The 12,625-nt window shown below is 46.6% G+C and overlaps 2 protein-coding genes across 2 annotated transcripts in view; one reads left to right on the forward strand and one right to left on the reverse strand.

Annotated features, from left to right (window-relative positions):
• The window catches only part of RANGRF (RAN guanine nucleotide release factor), a 2,888-nt gene extending 2,291 nt beyond the window's left edge, over positions 1–597 (forward strand). Inside the window, 3 exon segments of the mRNA XM_006903727.1 lie at positions 8–100; positions 193–278; positions 474–597. Of these exon segments, the coding sequence (XP_006903789.1) occupies positions 8–100; positions 193–278; positions 474–597 (303 nt within the window).
• Positions 598–1,082: 485 nt separating this feature from the next.
• SLC25A35 (solute carrier family 25, member 35) lies at positions 1,083–10,770 on the reverse strand. Its single transcript, XM_006899186.1, has 6 exons — positions 10,754–10,770; positions 4,476–4,857; positions 2,440–2,505; positions 1,868–2,020; positions 1,384–1,518; positions 1,083–1,256 (listed from the first exon to the last, which is right to left on the reverse strand). Exons 2-6 carry the CDS (start codon positions 4,848–4,850, stop codon positions 1,083–1,085), a joined length of 903 nt encoding a protein of 300 aa, XP_006899248.1. The 5' UTR covers positions 4,851–4,857; positions 10,754–10,770.
• Between the last annotated feature and the right edge of the window lie 1,855 nt (positions 10,771–12,625).

The following is a 12,625-nucleotide window of genomic DNA, read 5'->3' on the forward strand; positions in this document are numbered from 1 at the left end:
CGTGCAGGCCTTCCCTTTGGAGAAGTTGGCCCTGGGGGGCTGCTGTCAGGAAGCCTGGGTCCTTTCTGGCAAACAACAGGTAGCTAAGGAAAACCAGCAGGTGAGAGCCAGGGAGCCTGGCCTGGCCAGGAAGGGGGCGTAGGGAAGGTAACTCTGGGGACTAGGCAAGTATCCTGACTTAGATCTCTTTAGGTAGCAAAGGAGGTGACGCTACACCAAGCCCTACTGCGGCTGACCTAGTACCAGACCGATCTCCTGCTCACCTTCAATCAGCCCCCGTAAGGAAGGAGAATAGGTGGAAGAAAAGTGGGTGACAGGGCCTCCAGTAGAATAGGGCTGAGTGGGGCCTTGAAGGAAGTGAGAGAGAGAGAGAGGACTAGAAGTTTGGGGTCTCTGATAGTGAGGTAGTCTGGGGAACAGGAAGAGGAACTTCTGAACCGGGATGATCTCTTCTCTCCATCTGTTCCCCCAAGCCCTGACAACAGTTCATCTCTTGGCCCTGAAAATCTGTCACCCCCACCCTGGAGCCTGGGTGACTTTGAACAGCTGTTGACCAGTCTGACCCTTCATGATCCCAACATCTTTGGTCCCCAATAAAATGTAAGATGCCCAGTTATGTAAGGGAAACAAAGGGTTGGATTTGGTTCCCCTCATTCTGTCCTTCTGTGTAAACATAAGACACCTCCACTCTGCAGAAATAAACTTACTTTATAATCAATATAATCTGTGCTTTTTACTCTAACAGGACATGTGGGTTCCCCCCCCCCCAATTCCCTTTGGTCTTGGAGGGGGGCATTTAAAGCTGTGGATGGGAGCAGGGGAGGACCCAAGACCAGCAGTGCAGAGGAGGAGAAAATATCCTTTGGAGTGACTGGTTCAACCCTGAGAAAGGGGTATATAGTCTACAAGGAGTGGATAGGGAAGCCACACATTCCAGGGAGGAAAAAAGGGACACTTTCCCTTGTAATGATTCAACCCTGAGAGAAAAGATGGGGAGTGGGGTTGGTTGTCCTTTCAAAGAATGAAAGGTCACCTGGTCAGAAGTCCCCAGGACCAGTAGAGAAGTGTCCAAGGAGTGACTGTTATTTGTTGTATTTGTAGTTGAGGGAGCGCAGCTGGTCCCAGAAGAAGAGGGAGAGGATGGTGTGGGGGCCAAGGCGGAAGTAGGAGGCACCTATGCCCTTGTACATGCCAAAAATGCCCTCTGTCCGCGCTGTCTGCAGCATAGCATCCAGTATCCCCCGGTACATGAGACCCTGGGACCAGGTTGAGGAGAGAGGGAGGGAGGAAGAGCGAGGGGAAGGAGTGTGTCAGAGTCTATCATGCGCGTCACGTGCATTCACACCTGCTTCACCCTCCCCGCCCCCCGTGTCACTCCCTTACCTTGCCCGCAGCATCTGTGGGCTGGTTGTAGAGTCTTGTACTGGCGACATCAAAGGGTGTCATGGCTAAGACCACCACAATGCCACTTACCATGGCAGCCACCAGAGCCACTTTCCAGCTCTGAGAAGGAAACACCTAGTGGGGGAGGGAGGAAAAGTTTTTGTCAGTCATCCAATCTTTCAACAGCTAGGACAGGACAGGCCTTGTGCTGGGCCTAAAATAGAGTTATGGGGAGTTATAATCCACAGTTACACCACTGTGATGGCTGTGAAGGAGGAAGGGCAGGGTACCTTGAAGATTTAGGTATGCTTTCTGGAAGTGACAGCTGTCAATTGACATGAGTCTGTGACACCCACTTCCCCACCCCTATTTTTGCTCCTTCACATCTGCATGTTGGCACTGCCCCCTCTTACGGTACACCTCAGTTTGCCCCCATCCACTCCCCATTCCCAGGACAGCCCACCATTTCCCCTCAGGGCAGTACCTCCCACTGGGTAATGAGGTCCTTGGTGGATGAGAAGGTGCACAGCTGAGCAGAGGAACCGACGATAACTCGGGGCAGGCTGCCCAAGGACCCTCGCCACAACCCCACCAGACCATGTTTCTGGCCAATCTGGGTTAGTGCCTGAAACAAGCCCTGGTGGGTGGAAGACCATGGGGGTGGGGTTCAGTCATCCCAGCATCAGGAATGTCACCTCCTACCATGCCAAAAATGAGTCCTTCATAGGCATCCATTGTCTAGACAACCAGTCCACATGGGTTAGAGTTAAAAAGTGCCCCTTAGTTACCTACTACCCATTGATCCCCCTTCTTACCCACCTCCAGAATAGGGCTGAGGAGAATGGAGATTAAAGCAGGACAGGAAAAAGGAGGGGACAGGTAGGTGCAGGAGACTAGAGAGATGGGTACACACTGGAAAGGTTTGGCTGGACTCCATGGGTAGGGGGGCCCAGGCAGAGCAATCACAGGGATTGTGGCTGCCTGGTATAGGTAAAAGCTGGAGGGAAATGGGAGAGAATGGGTAGGGACAAGGTGGAAGGGTTGGGAAATCCTCACCTGATGTTTGTATTGGTGACCTACTGCGATTTCCGAGGCTGCCTGGGCCTGTAGATGTGTCTTTACCTGAGGAGAGAGAGTATCATAGCCTATGCCCCATGGCCATCTTGCCATTTCAGGAACCTAAATGCTTGACCCCTCACACTTTCTTTAGGTTGCTCAGCAAAGAATATATTCTTAATCTAATCATTATTGTTGTTCCCACTAAGCAAATTGGTCATGAGACTTTGTGTCCCTTGGCTCCCATACCAAGGGATGGTATCTTGCACAGATACCCCACCCCCTCCACATCCTCCTTCCTTTGGGAAAGGGAGTGGAGAGATTGGAGAATCAAGTCCCTCCAGATCTCATTCCCAGGCCAGATCTCTAGCAACCACGAGGACCAAGCTCCCCATCAGACTATGGGGCAGGTTTTCATGTGCAAAACTTGGCCAACCTGTCTGGTTGATTTTGGAGAGGCCACTGTCTCTGAATTTCACACCCTGGAAGTAAGATTAGCTTGCTTCCCTCCTGCAGAACAACATCTCCCAGTGTCTAGGAGCATTAGAGAGGTCCTAGTCACAATGCTGAGGGAGCTCTGGTGGCTTAGTGCATAAGGAGTTGCACTGGTAACCCAAAGGCAGGTGATTTGAATGAACCTACTGCTCTTCAGAAGAAAGAAGGGCAATCTCCCCTGCGATATATAGCCAATGACAATGAGTGAGTGAGCCCTAATGGTGGTGGTGCAGTGGTTAGGTTTGTACCCACTAGCTAGCTGTTCAATGAGAAAAAGGTGTGACTTTTTTTTAAAAACCACCTTAAGCAAAGATTATAGCCTATGAAACTCCATGAGGCATTTCCACTTATAACAATTGTATATACACACCTATGATAGAAATTAGGCAAATCTATAGCATCATGGTTGTTATTGTTGTTGTGTGATGTTGAGTCAGAATTGACCTACAGTGGGTTTTCAGAGGTAGTAAATTGCATGGGAGAAGATTGTCCTTCTTTCTTCCTCAAAGTAGTGGTTTCAAAGCATGTGCCTTCGAGCTGACAGCACAGCTCCTTACTACTAGAGCTCCCTAGAAGTACAGGAAGTTGTAGCAATAATCAGCTGTGTGACCTTGAGCTAGTCACTTTCCCTCTCTTGGCCTCAGACTCTTGGCCTTTCACCTGCACCAGATGAACTCTAAAAAGCAGACTGTCAGGCAGACTATAATTCAGCTGATCTTGGATCACCTTTGTACATTATTCACATTCCTTACCCTCCTCTACAGAAATCCACCTCTAACCATAGTATCATGAGATGATAGTAAAATAATAAAAGGACTATCAGATGTTTACTAGGTGCTATGATTTACACGTGTATCTCAATTATCTCAATCAATCCTCCTAATAATCACGTTATTGCTCAGTCAGAACTGAGTCACAGCTGACCCTCCTGCTGGTTTTCAGAGGCTGTAATCTGGAGAATGTCCATCATTCCCCCACAGAATGGTTGATGAATATGAACCACCAGAGAGGCTCTGCCTTTCAGCACATACAAGTGTTTTAAAAAAGTGACTTTACACATTGGACCTCGCCTGAGGGCAGCTCACAGGAATTAGATTGATTATATTTGTGGAAGGAGTTACTGGCAAATTAGCAGTCAAAACCAGGGCAGGTGCTGACTTCTTCCCCTTCCCCTCCCTTTTGAGGCTCTGCCTTTGGGTGAGAAGTGCAGTTCCCTATTGATTATGCCACCAGAGCTCCCGTGGCCACGTGAGGGGACTACAACTACTCCCATCTAACAGACATGACAAGTGAAGAATGACTAATTTTGAAAGTTGGGATATGAACACCAGAAAGGCTGATTCTACAGCTTAGAATCTCAATCAAAGACATCAGTTGAGTCCCCTGGGTGGTTGTGGATCAGAAGACCCCCAAACCGTTCCTGTTTTTCTTCTCTGCTTGCACTATGTTGCACCGTCACATGTACTCCCTACTGAAGGCTTAGCCCCCCACCCTGCACCACAGGGGTTTTCCCTGAAGGTCCCAGAAAGAAACCCTCTTACCATGTAGATGGGGCTTCCCAAGTACGCTCCCAGGACTCCAGCCAAGGCCCCAGCGGTGGCACTTCGGCCACGGCTGAAAGTGCCTTCTGCTGTGTGCAGGTAGCCCCCAGCCTCAGCCAGCCCATATGTGCCCAGGCGGATACCATTCATCAAGAACTGGTAGATGAGGGCAGGGGCCAGGCCCTTCTGTAGAGCCGCCAAGCCATCCACTTTGCCAATGGTGATAAAGGCATGGAAGACATTTCTGTAGTGCCGTTGATAACTGCCAGGAGCCCGCAACTCTCCCTGCAGCTGCATCCTGGTCTTCACCACCTCCAGGGGATTGGTGAACACACATGCTCCGCAGGCTGCCAGGCCACTCAGCAAAAAGTCCATGGTGGGGTAGTAGTGGTGGTGGGAACTGGTCCAAAGGGTTAAGAGTGAAAAAGAGCTTCAGAAGCGGGGTGGGAAGAACCCTCAGGCAGTACAGACTGCAAAAAGTAGAAATTTTGGTGCCTGGAGTCAAGCGTGCCAATCAAATGTCAAGAGGTTGGTTAAGGGTTAGTCAAAGTTTACGGATCAGGAGGAGGCAACAAGGGGAGAAAAGGAGCTTTGGGGGCGTAATGAGATGGCTGTAGTTGGTCAAGGGGCGTGAGGCCAAAGAGGAGCAGAGCCAGGAAGCAGCAGGTGGATGCTCAGGACCAAGAGACAGGAGTAGGGTTGGGAACTACGGAGTTGGGAAATGGGAGAAAGGGGGTGGAAAGAAAAAGCAACTCAACAGTTTAAGGAGAAAAAGGACCCGGAAAAGAATCCGGTTGAGTCCCTGAGGCAGCAAGGAGATCTAAGTCCGGGAAGGAAGTCCAGGCGGCGGCCAGGTATGAGCGTCCTTAGGCAGCTGCTGGCGTTCCAGCAGCACCTGTAGTAGCTGGCCGAGGCTGGGCCGCCACACTCCGGTCACTGGAGCGCGGCGTCCAATGTGGAGCCTCAGAGAGCCACAGCCTAGAGTCTCAGCCAATCAGTGCTGAGCCGGCTGCACAGCCAATGGGAGGTGCCTCGGCGAGCCGGCTTCGGGAGTCGGTGGGGAGGTTGTTGTAGTTAACTCTCGCGGCCCCAGACCCAGGCGTGGCCTGCCGGTTTTCCGGTACCGTGGGGCGGTCTGTCCCGCACTCGCGGAGGTTTCTTCTTGGGCCAGGAAAGGATGGTTGGACCCCAGGGTACTAGGCGGGCGCAGCACCTCATATTTCAACGTACTTCTCCCTTCAGCTTTCCACCCAGGTTTATGACTGGGGTGGCCTAACTCTTGAGATTCCTGCTCTACTCGCCTCCAGCATCTTGAAAGCCTGGAACCTGCGCCGCGGCAGCGACAGGAGATGGGACGTACTTACTGGACAGGATATTTCTTTTTTAATTTTATTTATTTATTATTTTAGGACAGGGTATTTCTAAGGAGGAATGATAAATGTGTGTAGGTTCTAGTGTCATGAGGATGTGGGCGGGAAGAAGGAGACTTTAAGTATGGCCAGGGAGCACGGTTAAAGCGCTAAGCTCTTCTGATTCTCACAGCTGCTGGGAGGGGAGGCCAGAGCAAGCCAAGACAAGGATTTTTATCCCCTTTTTTTAGGGAGCTCTCTTGGTTCTCCGTGGTTCGAATACACCAGTGCCTCCATGGGAGAAGGACGGGAAGTCTTCTTTTGCACAATTTACAGCCTCTGAAAACCCCATGAAGGGTTAGGTATGGGTTGGTTCCAGTTTGAGGCTCTCTGGTGACCTGATGGTAAGAAGCTACACTGCAGCCCCAAAGGCACGTGATCGAATCCACCAGCTGCTCCGCAGGAGAAGTATGGGCCTCTGCTTCGATTTACTGCCTCTGAAAACCCGCTAGAAGATCATAGCTATGAGTCGATTCTGACTCGACCGCACACAGCAGCAGCTACTAGCTGAAAGGTTGGCTGTTCTAGTCCCCTAGCTGCTCGCAGTCTCTTCAGAAATCTGATGGAAAGTCACCATGGGTTGGAATCAAGTTGGTTGGCATGAATTTTGGAGGTCTTTTTTTTTTTTTTGTTAACCTAAAAGATGGTGTATTAATGATGATGAGGATGATACAGGATAGGATAGAGTTCAGGTCTGTTGCCCATAAGCTTGCTATGAGTTGTACAGCACCTAACAATAACAACAAAGATTGGTGATTTGAACCTACCCAACAGCATCTCGGGAGAAAGGCCTAGACATGTGTCCCTATAGATTCCAGCCAAGGAAACTCTGTGGGGCAATTATGCTCTAACACGTGGGGTCAGCATGAGCCAGAATCCACTTGATGGCAACAGGGATTTTTAATAGCTGGCATTAGATCACACATGATCAGCAAATGGTGAGAAGAATCCTGAGATTCTAGACTCCTGTTGTTACTGATGAGTCTAGACAGGAATAATCATAAAACTTACAAGAAAAGAGACTAAGGAAGCTAGCTGGCAAGGGATTGAGAGAAATGCTTGGAGAAAAAAAGAAAAGGGACGAGGGAGTGTTACATGGGGCAAGAAGAGGCAGAGGACCAGCCTATTCGAGAGGAAGCTGTCACACTTAAAGCATTATTTGAATTTGTTTCTTCACAATGTGACTTGAGGCAGGTTGCTTGGCATCTGAGAACCATCTCTGAAATAGGAATGTAGGATCTATTGCACATGCCTGAGTGAAAACAGTTTGATTGTATTGTACTACCTTTTTTCTCAGTGCATTTGGATTTGTGGAGACCCCATGTATTCTGGGGTAGAACTTTACTCCACAGACTTAAGTGTCTAAGGACTGCTAGGTCTGTCCTCTGTGTACTGTAGGGTGGATTCCCATAGTTTAACCAGAGGACAAACCATTTGTACACAATCCCCTCACCCCCAGGGCATTAAATGATCAAGTTTCCTGAAAAGTCAAGAGCTATTAATTAGACCTCTTGTGTCCTATGAATCCTGTTCCCACTGCCTGCAGTGCCCTTCCCCCTTTTTTCAGTACTGTCCAAATAATTCTCCTTTTGCATAATGTAGAGCGACATCATGACAGAGTCTGCCTAAATAAAAGCAGATGGTTTACTGAAGGTTAGAGACTGCATAAGGGAAAATGCAGTCTTTTGTCACAGTGAAAATGCTCACTGCTGGATAACCAAAAAAATGATACATTGTTATGTTGTTGGAACAAGAACTAAAGACTTAAAAAAATTCACAATTGGCTAAGAGAAAACTTGGAAGTGATAGATCCTTAACTCATAAGTGAGCTCACATGATTGGTGAAAAGTTCATTCAATTCCGTTTATTACAGGGTGGTCCCAGGACAATGACAGGGATAGTTTTTTTCTGATAGCCTGTCAACATCTTTGGTACCAGAAGTCAATAAACAAAAGATGTGTCACCTTGGAAAGATCTGTCAGAAACTTCTCCAGAGTGGTAAACAGCAATGATGTCAGTTTGAAAACTGAGGTGTGCGTGATCCAAGCCATGGTCTTTTCAACCACTTGCTACGAGTCTGAAAATTGACAATGAGTAAGGATGACATAAGAAGAATCGATTCCTTCAAGTTGTAAAGCTGGAGAAGAATCCTGAACAGATATTCCATGGACTGCCAAAGGAACAAACAAGTCTGTCTTGAAGAAAGTGAAACCAGAGTGCTCCTTGGAAGCAAGGATGGTGAAACTTCACCTCATCTACTTTGGTCATATTTTTAGGAGGAGCTTGAAGCTCAACATCAAGAAGACAAAGATTTTTACCACTGAGCCAATTGACGTGTCATGATAGATGGAGAGGAGATTGAGATTAACAACTTCAGCTTGCTTGGTTCCAGCAGTTAGGAAGTCAAAAGATGAATTGCATTGGGAAAATCTGCTGTCAGGGACTGCTCTAGTATGCTAAAGAGCAACGATGTCAGCCTGGAGACTAAGGTGTGCCCAATCGAGGCCGTGGTCTTTGCAATTACTTGCTACTCATCAGAGAGATGGAAAATGACAAAAGATGATAGAAGAAGGATTGATGCTTTTGAGTTGTGGTGCTGGAGAAGAGTGTGGAACATTCCATGAAATGCAAAGAGGACATATAGGTTTGTCCTGGAGAGGGTGAAACTAAGTTGCTCCTTAGAGGTGAGGATTCTGAAGCTCCGTCTCACATACTTTGGGCATATTGCCAAGGAGAGACCAGTCCTTGGAGAAGGACATCATGCTTGGAAGGGTGGAGAGACAGTACAAGAGGGGAGGACCCTGGATGAGATGGACTGACAAAGCAACTGAGATGATGGGGTTAGGTGTATCAGAGACAGGGTGGCTCAGGATAGAGCAGGGTTCAGAGCTGTTGTGCATAGGGTCACTATGAGGTGCACGTGACTGGATGGCACATAACAACAATTCCTTGGAGAGGGAAATCATGTTTGTGAAGGTGAATGGATCAGTGAGAGTGAAAGACCTTCAATAAGATGGATAAACATAGTGACTGTAGCAATGGGTTCAAGTATTTCTGAGATGGTTAAGGATGGCACAGGATAGGGCAGGGGTCAGATCTATTGTCAGTAGGGTTTCTCTGAGTCACAGTCAACTCAGCAGCATACAATAACAATAATTAGTAATATAATGGTTATGTGGTCTGTGGGGAGTTATGCTGCTGATCCAAAGACGGCGTCTCTGTGGTGGTATAAAACTCAGCTCCTCTGGGGGGAAAGACAGGAATTCTCCTGTGCAATTTAAACCTCTGAAAACCTGCTGGAAGGTCAGCTATAACCTGGTTCTGACTCCATGACAATGAGTATTGTTGATGTTAGGTGTCGAATTGAGTACAACTTATAGTGATCCTATGAACAAAAGATCTGAACCTGTTCTTTCCTGCACCATTCTCACACTTGCTGACAAACCAGAGCCCATTGCAACAGTCCCTGTGTCAATATACCTGGTTGAGGGTCTTTCTCCCCTTTGCCGACTCCACCCTTCCCAGCATCATGACCTCCAAGGAATAGCCCCTTCTAGCAACATGCCCAAAGTATGTGGGGTTTAGCCTCACCATTCTTGCCTCCAAAGGGCACTCCAGCTACAACCTCTCCAAGATATACCTGTTTGTTCTTTTGGCCGCCCATGGGATGTTCAGTGTTCTTCCCCAACACCACAGCTCAAAACAATAAATTCCTTTTCTGTCATCCTTATTCATCCTTATCTAGCTCACAGATGTATAGCAAGTAATTGGAAATATTATGGCCTGAATCAGATGCACCTTAGTCCTCAAACTGTCATCACTACTCCTCAATAATTTGGAGAGGTCCCTAACTGCAGATTTCCCCAGTACAGTGCATCTCCTTATTTCCTGACTTCTCGTATCAAGGGTGTTAATTGTGGATCCAACAAAGATGAAGCTGCTGACAGTTTCAATTCCTCTCCATCCATCATGATGCTGCCTGTCAGTCCAGTGGTAAGAATCTTTATTTTCTTGACAGTGAGATGCAATCTATACTGAAGGCTGCATTCCTTGATATTCTGCAACAAGTGTTTCAAGTCCTCCTCACTTTTGGCAAGCAAGGTTGTGTCATCTGCATAACACAGGTTATTGATGAGCCTCCTTCCAGTCCCAATGCCACACTCCTCTTCATGCAGTCCAACCTCTCAGATAATTTGCTCAGCATACAGATTGGATAGGTATGGAGAGAGAATACAACCCTGATGCACTTCCTTTTCAATTTTCAACCATGCAGTATTCCCCTGCTGTCTAGGTTCTGCATGGGCACAATTAGGTGCTCTGGGATTCCCATTCTTGTCAGTTAGCCACAACTTGCTATGATCCACACAGGCAAAGGCCCTTGCATAGCCAATAAAAAACAAATAGACATTCCTCTGGTATTCTTTATTTTTAGCCAGAATGCATCTGATATCAGCAATGATGTCCCTGGTGCCTGATATTACTAATATACAAATTCCAGTGGCACAGCCTGTGGTGAGTTGCCTGTGTTTTCAAAGACAGCATCTTCAGTGGTTTGAACTGAATCAGTTGCTCTGTTATGATTCACAGGCTTGGACACTTGATGGAAAGTGTCACTCCAAGTGAGTGAGTTAGTAATATTACTTCCTGAATTATGTCTTTCTGGAGGGCCATTGTAAAGATTAATCAATAATGTATCTCAAGACCATTTGAAGGGACATGTTTTGGCATTTTGCGTTTTGTCAACATATCTCTTGTTGTACAAACCTATCTCTTTGGGAATAGATTAGATACTGCATAAAGAGAGGTGGCAGCATGAGATAGCCACATCCGACCTCTACTAACTGCGGAAGGGAGAACTGTTGCCATCAACAACATTTACAGTATAAAACTGATTTCCATGAAGTCAGATATGTCTCCCACCCGCCTGCACCTGCTTCTACCAACCAGGGCTGTCACTGCTGTACTTCTGGTTTTGAAATACTTTGCAATGGCCTCACAGAACTATATTTACAGTTATAGGATTTATTAGGGAATTTAACAAGTTACAATTTAGTTCGGCAACAGGATACAGTTCTTCAGTTGGAACAACTTTTCAAACACATTCACAGGCCCTTTGACCTTCAGCTTCATGGCTTAGGTCAGTGAATTATGATGTATATCCTGACTCTGACTCCTACAGTCCCCAGTAAACTTAGGCAAATGCTCCCTAGCTCGGACTGTCTGGGGCAGCAGTCCCAGGACAGCTCCATCTCATATTAGCCTCAGTTTCTCCACTGTGAATACTGCTGCTCTTCTGTAGGTCCCAGTCTGAATAGTAAAGGAATTCATGCCCCAAAAGATAAGAGTACATTCTTCTCCTCCTACTCTTCTTCTTCATCATCATTGTCATTGTCTTCTTCATCTCCTCCTCTTCTTCTTCCTCCTCCTTCTTTTTCTTATTCCTCCTCTTCTTCTTCCCTCTCCACTTCTTCCTCCTCTTTTCTTCTTCTCAAAGCTGAGAGTTCTGGATGTTCTGGGGCCATATCTGACCCTCTCACACAGATGTTCTGCTAAGCTTTTGAGTCACAAGAAGTTTCAGGAAGGATGAGGCCCTAAAGGGATTCTCAGAATCCAAGGAATGCTCCTAAATGTCTCCTCTACCTGTTGGCTGTGATGAGATCTTATCAGTTGATTCTTTGAGTTTCCAGGACAAATCTCCATTGAGTTTCAAGTCTATAAATCTTAATGGGAGCAGATCCCCTCATCTCCATCTTTTAGTTAATAATAGTCTAATGCTTAACCACAGCACAGCAGGGCTCAACTGTAGCAATGACCATCACTTAAGAATTCCTTGTTTGGAGCTGAGTCCACTACAATTCACAGCAGAATATAGTAGCCATAGTAGAAAGATGGTTCTGAACCTTGCCCTATCCTGGGCTATCCTTATAATCCCTGTTATACCTGAGCCCATTTTTACAGTCACTGTGTCAATCCACCTCCCTGAGGATCTTCTCTCTTTCACTGACTCTCCACCTTTCCAAAAATTGTGAAGTCTTTATCCAAGGAGTAGTTCCTCCTAACAGTATGCCCAATGTATAATATAACTTACTGGAAATCTATATTTGTTCCCATTGCAAAAAAAGGTGATCTGACAGAGTGCAAAAATTATCAATATCATTGACATCACATGCAAGCAAGATTCTGCTGAAGATTATCCCAAAATGACTGGAACAGCACATCAACAGAGAACTGCCTGAAGTGCAGGCTGGGTTTAGAAGAGGTCGTAATAATAGGGATATTATAGCTAATGTCAGATGGATCTTGGCTGAAAGCAGAAAGTACCAGAGGAATGTCTGTCTGTGTTTCATCAACTATGCAAAGGCATTTGACTTATTTGATCACTATAAACTATTCCTGACTCTGAGAAGAATGGGAATCCCAGAACACTTGATCGTACTAATGAGAAACCTATACTTGGACCAGGAGGCAGTCATCAGAATAAAGCAGGGAAACACTGCATAGTTCAAAATTGGGAAGAGTGTGTGCCATGGATGTATCCTGTCTCCATATCTTACCAATCACTCCAGGATGCTCTGGATTCGTCTTGTCTATTTCTCACTCAAGTGCTAGCTAGAATAAGCCATTTCTCGAAGAATCTCTTATTTAATTTTTTTTATTTTTATTATTAAATTTTATTAGTTTTAATGAACATTTACAGGGATTTTGGCTTTTCATTCCTTCATTGCTGCACCATTCTCTCTA

This window comes from Elephantulus edwardii, unplaced genomic scaffold (genome assembly GCF_000299155.1).
Source record: "Elephantulus edwardii isolate Elephantulus edwardi_28Jun2011 unplaced genomic scaffold, EleEdw1.0 scaffold00246, whole genome shotgun sequence".
Lineage (NCBI taxonomy): Eukaryota > Metazoa > Chordata > Mammalia > Macroscelidea > Macroscelididae > Elephantulus > Elephantulus edwardii.